This window comes from Channa argus, chromosome 20 (assembly GCF_033026475.1).
Source record: "Channa argus isolate prfri chromosome 20, Channa argus male v1.0, whole genome shotgun sequence".
Lineage (NCBI taxonomy): Eukaryota > Metazoa > Chordata > Actinopteri > Anabantiformes > Channidae > Channa > Channa argus.
Window position 1 is genome coordinate 2,483,102 of NC_090216.1, and position 13,459 is coordinate 2,496,560.

The following is a 13,459-nucleotide window of genomic DNA, read 5'->3' on the forward strand; positions in this document are numbered from 1 at the left end:
TCACTGAGCAGCTCTAACTGTGCAGGTGTCTACCTTCCTAATTTTGAATTTGAAGCTGGTTCTATATGGTCCAAGCTTGTTAGCTAAAGGCTCTGCCTCCCATTCGACTTTTAGAAACTCTGAGAACCATAAGTAGACAGAAGTGGTCTGTTGGGATAATACGGTACTATGAGGTCTAAGATACAATGAAGCGTGACCGTTAATGGCTTTGTATGTAAGGAAGAGTAATTTGTTTTTCTAGATTTTATTGAGCCACTGGAGCTTTGGTTTGTGTTTTATGGTAGTTTGGATTGTTGCTGGTCCCCAAAATGGCTCTGTGTCACAATAAAAGGCCTAAATCGCAAAGCAGAACCTTTTCTGTCCCTGTGGTTGCTGTGTAGCTCTGTTCAGATGGCTGCAGACCCAGTGTATGTAGCTGTGGGTGGTGGTGCAGTAAAAAGTTGGACATGTTGTCAACAGAAGGAGAGCGTCCTTTTCACCCTCTGTCTGCTCGCAGCGCTAATAGCCACAGCCAGACGACACCACTAACACCAGTTTAAACAGACCCAAAGAGAGAGAGAGAGAGACTTTTAGCGGGAGCAGAAAAGAGGAGAGAATGGAAACTGATCAGAGGTGTGGAGAGGAGTGTTACAGTAATGAGAGAGGGAGAGTGAGGTGAAGAGATGTGAGGATAGTAATTAACCAGACGGTTGAAAAGCAAGAGGTGAGGGAAAGATGACAGAGGCAGTCAGTGGGCGGCGGTGAAGCCCAGTGGTTAAACCACGTCTGTGAGGTGGCAGCTGCCAGGTCTGACAGAAGAAACAAGTGTGAATCCACATAACCAGTCAACAATCAACACACTGAAGCTGCTCAGACTCTTAAAAATGCAGTTTTTTTTTTTTTTTTTTTTTTTTTTTTTTTTACAGCATCTTCAGCCATTAATTTAATATGTGCTGTCTGAAAATGTGCACAGTGTCAAGTAAAAGACATGAAATGGAAAAAGAGAGAGGGGCCAATTAGTCCTGATGCAGGTACAGCATCTTTATCTCTCAACAAGCTTTAGACATTAGTGTCAGTGGTTAAATGGAGATGACAGTTAAAAAAAGTGTTGGTCCTGCAAGGTTTATACTGCGTCTGACAGTGGCTTTTATTTGGATAAATGACAGTATAAGAGCGTTCAGACACAAAACCATGATATAAAAACACCGCAAACACTTTTCTTTAATTATGATATTTTATAAAATACATATCATGCACTAAAAACCCAATCTGGGTTTTAAGGCTTTGGTCGTCCTGTCGTTTGTAGCAGCAGAAGAAAACAATCAACAGAACTGTACATTTGGCCATCAATGAACATGGTAACTGTCTGTCCCCACAGAAGACTGGAGACCAGTCCACTCCAGTGTAACACAACTTTCTGTAAGGATGTTACATACATGATTTACATTGTGTAACATTAAGCCAGCAATGGTTGTAAGTCAATTCCCAACATAGCCTAAAACAAAGTACATAAGTGTGCAGGACAAAAGAATGTGTGACACTAGCCGCCATGTTTGTGCCATTGTAATATATGACGGGCACCAGTTAGATTGGAGGACATGTTGTTTTAATAGCTTAAAATCAAACTGTGTATCCTTGTGTTGGTGTTTAATTTATGACCAATGAACACTAAGACTTCTGTTCTTATCCGGAGCTTTGTTTTTAGAGTCCGTGAAAGTTCAGTGTGTGTTGCTGGCTGCTAATCTGTGGCTGTTTAAATCAGGAGTTTTGCAGTTGTGGCTGTGCTAAATCTTTCCACTGTTAATGACCCCTGAGAAAAAAAGACCTATACAAACTGTTCCACACGTCTGTGTTTAGCATCTCTGTTAGACAGTTTGTATCTTTAAAAATGAGTTCATGTAAAACAAAACCTTGTTACCTGAGGCATCCACTGGAAAGCAGTTTATGTGGCAGAGTGAAAATGGACTGTAACTGTAAATGACACCAGTGCCTCTTTGAAATGCAAAGCAGATGCGCAGTGAACAAAAAGCAACCCCAGGTCACATTAGAGCTACTCCAGGTGTAGATGTTTAACCGTCGGCCTGTATCGACAGCTGAATCCATCAGAGTCTTTCTTACTGTGAGCTGTGTTTCTTTACTTCCTGCTCCATTCTCTGTGTTTCTTTCTTTTCCCATCACTGCACATAAAGAAACCAAAGGCTAATGGCTTGTTAGAAAGCAGGTAATGAGAGCAGGGGAGCTAGTAGGTACAAGTCTGTTAGAAGGATCATCATGCTGATGCTGGAACTGGTTTGTTTCATTTACTGCAGAGATCAGGTAGTTTTATTACACGGATTTGCTGATGAACACTGAATTTAAGATAATGATGTGCTTGACCACAAGATATAACCTTAAAATGAACAGAGTTTATCAGCAGCTGGTTTATCTTTTCGTGTTTCTGAAGTGTAGAGGGTCACGTTGGCCTTTCTGCAGTCATCCTGGCCATGGTTATCCCAAAGGTGCTACTGCCTGTTTGTACTCATGTGCATATGCAGAAACAGTGGCTGTATGTTTCACTTGTTGTAGTTATGTCGTGATGAAGTGGTGAAGATCTGTGTCCTGACACTGCAGAGAGTCATTGTACAGACTAATGGCTGTTGGCAGAAATGACCTCCTGTACTGTTCTTTGTCGCAGTGGAGCTGAAGAAGCCTCTTGCTGAAGCTGCTCAGCTGGGTGAACAGCAGCTTGTGGAGAGGATGTGAGCTGTTCTCCATGATGTTCAACAGTTTGTGAGCATCCTCCTCCCGTCTCGTGTCTCGCGTCTAGTGTCATGATGTCCTCGATTTGAAAGAGTTACAGACCCTCTGTGGTGAGACAGGGGTGTGACAACATGAAAAAAACTTACTTTCTTTACCGGTAGTACGTGCATGGTCCTTTTTACTTTCTCTTCCTCACACACAAGCACCTGACTTGCATGCTACATGCTTGCTGACTGTTGGCTTTGCAGCAGCAGCCCAGAGGTGGTAGTTTAGTCAAAACGGCATTAAATTGTTTGTTTATGTTTCTTTCATGAATTGTAATAACTTCGATGATCTAAAACATTTTGACTAAATACCTGCAGATCTGATGACAGTCCCATCAGGCCCCAGCTGGACTTTGTGTCTAGCTGATCCTACTACGCTAAATATGTGAAAATGGCACAGAACTGTAAGCTTTTAGACTTTAGAGGACTTGAATACTGTCTACTATCTAACAGCAGGTTTATGAAAAACCCTTGAGTGTGTTTTCTCTCCCTTGTTCATTGCTTGTGAATAAGGATCTTCAGTCACCTTTACACGTTTCTGGAAGTTGCATTATGCTCAGTGCGGTTTCTCACAAAATAACCATCCTCCAAACCTCTTCTGATTCTGCCTGTGATTCCCATGATCCCCTGCTCACCACCCCCACTCCCCCAGCTCTTAAGCCCAGCTCTGCCTGAATGCTGGTCATTACCATTTCCCTAATATCACATCCATTACAGCTCCTCTTCTGGCTCCAATCTGTGGTTAACAAGTAGCACCAAATGGTTTGTGTTGCTTTGCTTGTGTTTAAATCTCCACTGTGCAGCTTGGTCTCAAACCAACAGCCCATGCTCATATATTAAACCCTAGAAAATAATCTTAAAATGTCATCTTGCCACAGTGTATTGCATACTTTAATGCTTCAAAACCTCCAACATCTGCATCCAGATTCAGTCCATTTTCTTGAATTTAATTGAATCAATAATTATAATGATGCTTTGAAAAAAGTGTAAGTGAACTGTTATGGTCAGTCGTGAACTATGAAATTTCTTTGACCTGGATCTGTTTTTCATGGTTTGGATAGTTCAAAAGAAGACTAAATATTATACAGTATTATATTACAATATTTTTTAGTAAAACCCTATTTATGTTGTCAAATTTATTGTATAGCTTCTTTATAGTTTTTAATATACATACTGTTTGTCTTATAAGTATAAGCTGTTTTTATTAAGTATAAGCACTGTTTGTTAGTTGTTACTGATGTACAGCACTTTGAGTCACTTGTATGTGAACGGTGATATGGAAATTAAGTCCATTATTATTAGACAATAATGGACATGGAGACGAAATTTCACGTTTCAACACACAAATGTTGGGTGGAATGAAAAATTGGAAACATTTCATTATTACATTTGTATTTGCATCTTTTTTATGATCATTGCCAACATAGTCTCATTATGTTAATAGTAAACATAGAAAAATAGTCCAGTTGTAATTTTGCTCCCTAAAAAAAACACAGTTTAGTTGTAAAGGTGTGAAGTTTTTAAGTGACAGGGTTGTAAAATCAGACATGGGTGGAAAATGTGGTTGTCCACTTAATTCTGGCTATTTAAAATAATATAATAAAATCCACATATTTCTGCTTCCATTTTTGAAGTTCAGTGTTTGTTGGCATTCAAACCTGAACACCTGCACGCAACAGCACAATGATGTCTCTGGAAGGTTTAATGAGGTGGACTAACCCTGGAATACTCGAAACTTTAAACACGAGAGACAGTAAATAATTGTTTATCAGATGTTTATTTTTTTGGCAGCAACTTCAGGACATGCAATCAAAGCTGTTTGGACTTTAAAAGTTTTAACCTGACTGACTGACATTTTTCCAAAAAACGAGCCGAGAGTCGATGTTGTGAATATAATTAGACAAAGAGGATTTAAACAAAAGCCAGACAACAGAAGCTTAAAATGCTCCCTGTTATCCCTGGTAGATGTTAGTAGTAACAGGATGGAGTCTGTAATGGATGTAGATATCCAGCAGGTCGGAGCCAAAGAGGAAAGACAAAAGGCTCAGGGCATATGAAGGGGAGACAAAAAGGTGAGATATGAGGTTATTTACAGTCAAAAGACGTCTTCTCTGAGTATAAACCTGGTTAAATATAAACACAGACATAAACTGGACTGGATTAGAGAATTAAATTGGTGTTTGCATCCATTAGTATGCTGTAGATTCTTTGTCCACACTTTGGTCTTTTCATCCACTTTGGTCTCAGCATAAAACGTTCCAGAACTTTTGTGGATCCTCACCTCTGTACATGTTGTGTATGTTGCTCAGCACACCAGTGGTTTTGTGCAGCACCTCTGACTAATGGTCCCACTTCTCTCAGATTAATTGGCTTCTCATTCTCCCATGGACAAATCTTTGCTTTTCATTTGAATTTTTTCTTTTTAGTAAATAAAAACTCCTACAGTCTTCATAGATAAAACCTAAGGTTAAAACCAAGAGCAGGAAGAACAATCAATCTCTCAACAAAACACGTCAGTCACATGTTCCACTACTTTTGCTCACTTACAGTTTGTGTCATGTCAAACAAAAGGTTTCATCTATGCCGTCTATGAGACCTATCGGTTTTTTTTTTGTTTGTTTTTTTTATTGCTGCGCGACATAAATCTTTAGCCTAAACAAAAAGCTTGTTCATATTGCAGGTCTGAAAGCTCGCAAAAAATGCATTGGACTCCATCCACTGAGAGCAGGAAAAGAATGAGCAGTGAACTGTGAGATCAAGTTGTCATTTTGCTGGATTTACACACAGCACCAAAGCGACTCTCAATACACACTTTGTTTCTCTGGTTGCATCAAAAGAGCCAGATATCTGGCCACACTTTGCTTTAACATGTAGTTAAGCCAGTGTGCTCATTATTTATGTTGCTTAGCAACAGTCAAGACAGATAGAGTTTGGATCCACTTGTGTTGGTGGAGCAAAATAACTGATTAAATACACAAACAATAATGTGTTGTCACTTTTTATTGTGATAGCATTTGTACGACTGTTGTATAAAAGTAACGTCACGCTCGCGGTCGTGCTGTTGTACTGAATATCCGTAGAGCTGTGATGCAGTCGTAGATTTAACGACTTCAATTCATCAAGGTATAAATACCATCGAATACAATGCAAAACTCTGAACTTTCATCTCATATCCATGTTTTCACCTGCACAACAAACACAAACAATTCATTCATTCCCCCCTTTTTAAGGGGAAATGAATTCCCCACTGAGGAGAGAAAGCGAGACTAAATTTTTTCCCATGGAAAGAAAAAACTTTACTCTTAATATTTATTGGAGGAGCAACGAGTTCATTGAAAAGCCGTAATGTCTAAGTTAGAGTATAGTTGTTCCGGGGGAGAGGGTGAAACCTCACTGGATTAAAGTCACAGACAGAAACAGAAATTCCACTTCTCTAAGAGAAAGCAAACTGCACTGAGTCACTGGTCGGGTAAACTCTTGGTTGTTGAGTTGTGAACTGTAATTATGTTTGGTGTTATAAACCATACTAACCTAATAATATTCACCAATTTCTTTAATGCTTTTATAGTTAGATTGAGGCTATCTATAATTACCCCTCACAGGAAATTAATTGGCTTTTTTTCCACGTCAAAGCAATTAAACATGTGCATCAATAAAATAAGCTTTTTTTTTTTTTGTAATGGCCTGAGTGAATCAGCCCTTCTGTTTGGCTTTGACACTGTCGTTTGTTTCCGTGTGTGAAAACCGTCTGATCACTGCCCTTAATTAATGTGGCAGAGGAAATAAACATTATTTTCTTCATCAGCTGCTGAGTTGAAGTCGTTCAGGGTGAACGACTTCAACTCATTTACACACATATACGCACTTAAGTTTCACAGCACTCGAGAAACCTCCTCCAATCAGCTTCTGCCTCTCAGAAAATTAGGATCAGACTTCTGGAGGAACCAATCGGTCTTCTACTTAACACGCCAGCAAACTACAGACTGAGTGAGGTCATTAACTTCTTCTTCCCTTTGTTCCTCCTCCTCATCACTGCAGGAAATCAGCGACACGGAGATCTGGGAGCTGACTCACAGTGCGCTGGGCCGCATGACGGTGATCCGGCAGATCTTCCCCATGTGGAAGGACAGCAGCACCCGATGCATGAGACAGAACCACCGCATCTCCTCGCTGCTGTGTGACCCACAGGAAGGGTACCTGCAGAACCTGGAGGTAGGAGTGGGGCTCTTTTTTAGATCTGGGAGTTACTGATAAAAGCTGAAGAATGTCATATTACACTAAATCATTTGCAAACTTAAATTAAGAAACTTTTTTCATCTTCATAGGTCACAGCAGGGGTCATCAGAATGCTGATCCCTGCTGTGACCTATGGAAGAAGTTTCTGAGATGCTTTTGATAGCCAGTCATGACACTAATGCCTCCTTCCAATTAAATTCATTACTCTTTTGTTGCCCCAGACAAAATCTTCTTTGAACTTTGAGGTTATTTCTGACATCAGATTCAAAATGAACAAATATTTCTGTCCACGACTACTAATTACCATGATATGAATTTTGTATTGCCAAAATTATTAAATTCCCTTTAGTAGTAGATGTTCTTAGGGGCCTGGTGGCGCAATGGGTAGAATATCAGGTTGGGACGCAGAAGGCCACAGTGTTCGAATCCCACCCCACAAGGAGCGGTCACAGCCAGCCATTGAGGGCCATCTTGGTGCCGGTTCCGAGCCTGGATAAAATGGGAGGGTTGTGGCAGGAAGGGCGTCCAGCGTACTGTCCTGTTTGTTTGATGAGAAATATCTGGTCAAATTTAATCTGCGGTAGCAGCTGGACTTCTGACAGCCTGCAATCAACTCTGTCCAAACAAGTAGGACAAAAGCATTTCACTGTTGTTTCTGTTATTTACTCCTGAATCTTCATTGCTCTTCATCTACTGTACATTTTTTCTGTTGTCTCTGACCTCTGTTGAACCTCATGGCCCTTACCTGAAGCCTTCACAGAGACCAGTAGAAGAGGACATTTGTCTCAATAATTTATGCAAAAGAGGATCGAATGTTTGATGTCAGTCGGTCCCACCAGCTTCCTTCCTGGCGGAGGAAGCAGGGGGGTTCAGATGTCACACCCTGTCAGCAGCTCGTCAGCATGGACAGAGTGCTTCTGCAGCTGTGAACAAGAGGGAATACTGCTGCTCGGAAGGGAAGAGCTTGTGATTTCTAGGAGTGTAAAGTTTTCCGTGAACAACAAGAGAAGCTCCCTGATGTTATGGTGATGGTATCTTACCCTGTGGACTTCTGTTCTGTTGTTTGCTTTCATCTTAGGGGTTAGGGTTCCACACAAGTTTATTTTCCACCTTGCTGCTGTAAATGCAGGGACACCGGCATTAGACATAAATCATGATCTGCAGTTTTGTAAAATTACTGGGCTGATTTATCATTTGCTACAGTGACGGAAAGGAGAGAAGCTATGCAACAATGGTGCTTGGCTCCTGTACTTGTGAGTTCCAGCAAGAAGCTGGCACGACTAACGTTTCCATCGGCCTTTATAGCATCACTTTTATTTGTCAGCTTTGCCTCCTTAAGGAAAGAGAAAAGGCACTGGGCGAATGCACATCCACATCTAGGGACTGGAAATCTACCTCACACAAATGATACCAGTAACCACACTTAGCTTTAATATTTCCATCAACATATGTTAAGGTTGGCGTTTTTGTGATGTGCAGGTACAGCTGGGTTTGCATCCTCTGAGTTTGAACTGTCAAAATAATAGTTAGTGCACATTCATCTAATACAAATGTTTCTTCATCAGAAATTAAAGTTAAGTCTTCTATAAATCCTTTGACCAACTTTGCATGCACCTTTGATATAATATTTAATAAAAATATAAATATATGATTATGGAACATTCGTGCTAGCTTATGTGCATTAAATATTATATTGATTTTAAAAAATCCCAGTTGAAGAAATAAAAAAAAATAAAATGACTGATTTGAGGCCTGAAGAAAATGCATTACGTCAACATGTGTCGTCACAGCTCTACAAAGACAAGTGTGTGAGTGTGTGTGTGTCTGTGCGTGTCATGGCCTTAGGCAGTGTGTTGTATGGACTTCATGCCAGTCAGCTGTGCTCGTTTGTCACCGTGCATTTGGTCTCTGCTCCCTGCTCTGATGTGTGTGTGTGTCTTTTTGTGGCTGTGCAGGCTAATTTTAGTTAGTCAAACCATCAGTGTGAGAACATTTTATGCAGTTTGAGGGTTAAGACTCAGAATAAAGGTACGGATCAGTTTTAGGTAATAGTGAATGCATGTCCTCTCAAAGGTAGTAGTAGCAGTGTTTGTGTGTGTTGGTGTGTCACAGTGTGTTTCCTCTGTCTTCTGCAGCCTATGGTTACACAGGAAATGATTGCATGTGCACATGCTGGCTACTTGCTGACTCGTCATCTCAACCCCATCCAGCTGTGTGTGAGTGTGAGAGCCTGTGAGACGGCATCGGTGTTCATGGTGTCATTAGGTTACCAGCACAGGTGGTCAGTGTGTCTGTGGTAGTGTCTCATGTGAGGCAACAATGCCTCCTTGGCAGCTCCAACTAAAAGTTAATCCAACAAAGTGCAAGAAAAGTTAGCCCAGCATAACTGGTGCTGATGGGAGGAATTGATCATCCACTGCTGAGTGGTTGGAGAAAAATAACCAACCAGATTTAAGAGGAGTGGTTCCTCACTTCAAGGTAAAAAAGCACCGGTGATGAGATGAGATGTTCCTGTAGCTGGCTGAGACATCCACTGCTGCCCCAGAGCAGCCTGCTCTCTTCACTACAATAATTTAATACTTGAAATGTAGATTTATTTAGCCTTTTGCTAAGTTTTGTATAAGCACAAGATCTTCTTATGGCATATCCCTTTTTATCATGGTGAGGAACAATTTTGGAGCTGGAACCTGGTGATTTATCAGGTTCACATTATTTGTTTCTGTAAGTGTGACAACCTCTGGCTGCCCTGACATTTTTAATACGACATTTATTTGAATTCTATTTTTCACCAATTGGAAAACTTATATTAAATATTAAAATGAGTGATAAAATATAAAAAAATATAAACTGCTGGTTTACTGTAATATTTAGTTTTGTGTCCTAATGTCAGTGTGGGTCTGTTGCAGGAGGCTCTGAGCAGGATTTAGATGGACTCTGTTCAATCTCAGAGCTGAGGTTCATCTGCTAAAATGTTACTGAAAGAGATGCAACATACCGTCCTGCTCACGTATATTAACTGAAACTGACCGTTGTTTTTATGTCTCCACATTGGGCAGAATTATTATTCTTTCAGTTTGTCCGTCTGTCTGTTCCATTCTCATGAATGTCTATTTATGGTCAGGGATGAACTGTGAGTCTGGACAGGGTTCACACCTATAGCCTTCTGCATCCCAAACCAGTGCTCTACCACTGATCCACCAGGCCCCCTCAGACCATCTCAAGTGGCTAAAAATAGTCTTTGTGCTCTCTGTGGCGTTTTCTCACTCTAACTCTCCTGTCTGTCCACCCCTCTCTCCAGGTGTCCAACCTCTACCTTTATGACAGTGTGCTGATGCTGGCCAATGCCTTCTACAGGAAGCTAGAGGACAGGAAGTGGCACAGTATGGCCAGCCTCAACTGCATTAGGAAGTCCACCAAGCCCTGGAATGGAGGCTGGTCCATGCTGGAGACCATCCAGAAGGTACTGAGAGCAAACCAGACCCCGCCCCCCAAAAAAAATCCACCGTCAGGAGAAAGCCGTATCACTCATTGCAGAGGTTTACAAACTCTCAAATGCTCTGCAGCTGTTCCATGGATGTGATGCACTGTTACAAATTATGACTCATTCATGTTTCCACAAGTACTTGATTTGAATTCTGTATCTCTGATATCATAAAAAAAAAAACTGTTTTAAATATGTTTGGTTTGAACTGAGGCTCTAATAAGAGTGCATCAAAGAACACCCCCCTTTAATTCACACTCTGCTAAAGTCCCCTGATAAGTCTTTTTTTCTAGCCGGTTGAACTGATTAACAGCTTGAATGTGCTTGTTAACATCCTAAATTTTCCTTGTTTTTTTCGGTAACATTTAAACACAGAAGCGCAGCTTATTTATTAGTCCAATTCAATACGGTTTAAAACAGAATTAGTTTTAAAGACAGAGGAGAGTGCATGGAGGAGACGTTAAAGCCTGATTCGATCTATACAACGTATGCACAGCTTCTGTGTATAAAACAAACTTGAAGAGGTGCTGGTCAAACAGAAAACTTCCAGATAGAATCGTGTAACGTATGCTCTGATTCTCAAAGTCACAGTGGTGAAAGTTGCTTTTCAGCCACTCTGATCTGAGTCCCACAGAGCATGAGCAGCTCTGTTTTGTTTAAGAGCGTGAGTTTGACTTTTCCACCACATCTGAGCTCCTTAGTGATCTTTCTTCATGTGAATGTGGAGCAGAACCTTGCAGACAGCAGTGCTGCATATGTTAGTGGCTGCAGCAGACTCAATGTGATGCACTTAGTGAAGCGGCACCTTTTTTAGTGATGTTGGCAAAACTTTCAGCGTCTTCTCGGTTTTAGATTACAGATGAAAGTCTATTAACATGGGAAAAAAACAAACAAAAATTTGCTTCCTCCCATTGCTGTTTCCACTACAAGAGCTTTGCCCCAGTACAAGTTCCTCTACCTGCATTTCAACCAGTCCTGAGACATTGTGTCTCTGATGAGCGTTTTGTTACCAAAAGCAGCAGCTGTGCCATAGAATACAGCTGGAATAATCATTTCAATACGACTGCAGGTACAGTGGTAGGAAAAGAGCATCGAGAGTGGAGAAAGAGACCAGTGTGTATTCTCCTGAAAAAGTATTAACACCCCTTAATCTTTGTCACACTACAACCACAAACATTAATGTATTTTATTGTGATTTTATAGGATAGACACATCCCAGCTGTAGGGAGAGATGTCCAGTCTGTCTCAGGTCCAACACAGAAGGACAACCATCACACTCACATACACAACTACAGGAAGTGTAGAGTCACACATTAACCTAACATGCATGTCTTTGGACCGTGGAAGGAAACGCACGCAAGCACTGGGAGAACATGCAAACTCCGCACAAAGACAAATTCCCATCAGTCACACTTGTGTTTTAGCAGTTAGCCTTTACAAACGCCAGTAAAAGTAAAACCATCATTTGACTTAACAATGTGTGAACTAATACCAGACATTACTGTGTGTTGTCCTTGTCCATGTTAAAGAAATTATTCAAATATCCACAGTGTAGGTGGAAGAAATGACATGAGCCATTGGGACATAAATGTTTGTTAATTTTATTCTGTGAAAAGTGACTCCAGGTGCTGCTTTAAGTGCAGCTGGCTGGTTCCTGCAGCAGTTACTCAGCAGGTTGTGGTTGTCTCCTCGCCAGCACCCTTCTCTTGATCCACAAGCAGAAAGAGAATCTAGTGTGTTCTTCTACATTTGTTGTGTTGCTGCTATTTTGCTCTCAAATCTCTGCCTTTGGGTGAATGCTCTAGAGCTGTGAATGAGTTCAAATGAGTACACAACGTTTGGTACACTTTGTAGTAATCAGCCTCTGAGTTGCTGCAGAGGTCATTAATCGCTCTGTCCTGATGGAGATTAGAGTGTGTTTACAGCTGGGTGCCAAGGTGTCAGCAGCTCAGCCCGGAAGTGCAAGTGCAAGCTGTCCTTCCCAAATAGATGAGCATTAAAGAAGAAGATGTTAAGAGATCTGTGCATGAAAAGAGAAAAGGTTATTACATACAACTTAAGTTACATCCCTAAAAAGGATTGTTTTTTTTACTTCAACCATCAATATATAAAGTTAACAGTCACACAATTTCAACGACTTCTGCTTGATTACTAAGTTTTGCAGATTGTTATTTTTTGCCATTTGATGATTGGTACCTGAAGGCCTGTTCAGAGCGTGGCAGAGTGTAGCAGATGGTAGAAGAGCCCAGAGGAGCACGGCACTCTCATGCTTAAGTTGCATATTGTAGCTGTAACAGCTGTTTGGTTAAAACGTGTTCGTTCCACCATAATCACTGAGCAGCAGTTTGGTCCAGTTTGGATAAACAGGTCTGTGGAATCAGTGGATCAGATTGGATTAGCTGTTTAGCCATTAGCCCTGGGTTCAGATTACCAGTTAACATGTTTTGGGTTCAGGAAAAAGTGCTATTGGCTGTTATGGAGCTGAAAGAGCAACGATCAGGTTAAGTACTGATTCACAGTTTGATTCATCCTTCATTAGATATAAGTTACATATAAAGTAAGTTAGCTCTTAAAAGTATTCTATGTTCACTAATGATATAATTTCCATTTGCTTTGGTTTGCAAACCTTTCTGTTTCCACAGTTTATTTTCTTTCATGATTCAGCACATATTAAAGCATTTGTGCATCATATTGTCCTTTCACATGTTCCCTTTCAGGGGTCTCCACAGCGAATCATGTGTCTCCATCTAACTCTGTCCTCTGCATCCTCTTCTCTCACACCAACTAACTTCATGTCCTCTCTCACTACATCCATAAATCTCCTCTTTGATCTTCCTCTAGACCTCCTGCCTGGCAGCTCCAACCTCTGCATCCTTCTACCAATATATTCACAGTCCCTCCTCTGAACATGTCCAAACCACCTCAATCTGTCCTCTCTGACTTTATCTCTAACACATTTAACATGAGCTGTCCCTCTGAT

At 40.9% G+C, this 13,459-nt stretch overlaps 1 protein-coding gene across 4 annotated transcripts in view; it reads left to right on the top strand.

The window, feature by feature from the left end:
* Positions 1-13,459, top strand: part of grid1b (glutamate receptor, ionotropic, delta 1b) — a 441,163-nt gene that overhangs the window by 376,995 nt on the left and 50,709 nt on the right. For all 4 annotated transcript variants that reach the window (XM_067488822.1, XM_067488819.1, XM_067488820.1 and 1 more), the window contains exons 6-7: positions 6,801-6,974; positions 10,297-10,458. In XM_067488822.1, coding sequence (XP_067344923.1) covers positions 6,801-6,974; positions 10,297-10,458 — 336 coding nt within the window. The remainder of the gene's footprint in view (positions 1-6,800; positions 6,975-10,296; positions 10,459-13,459) is intronic.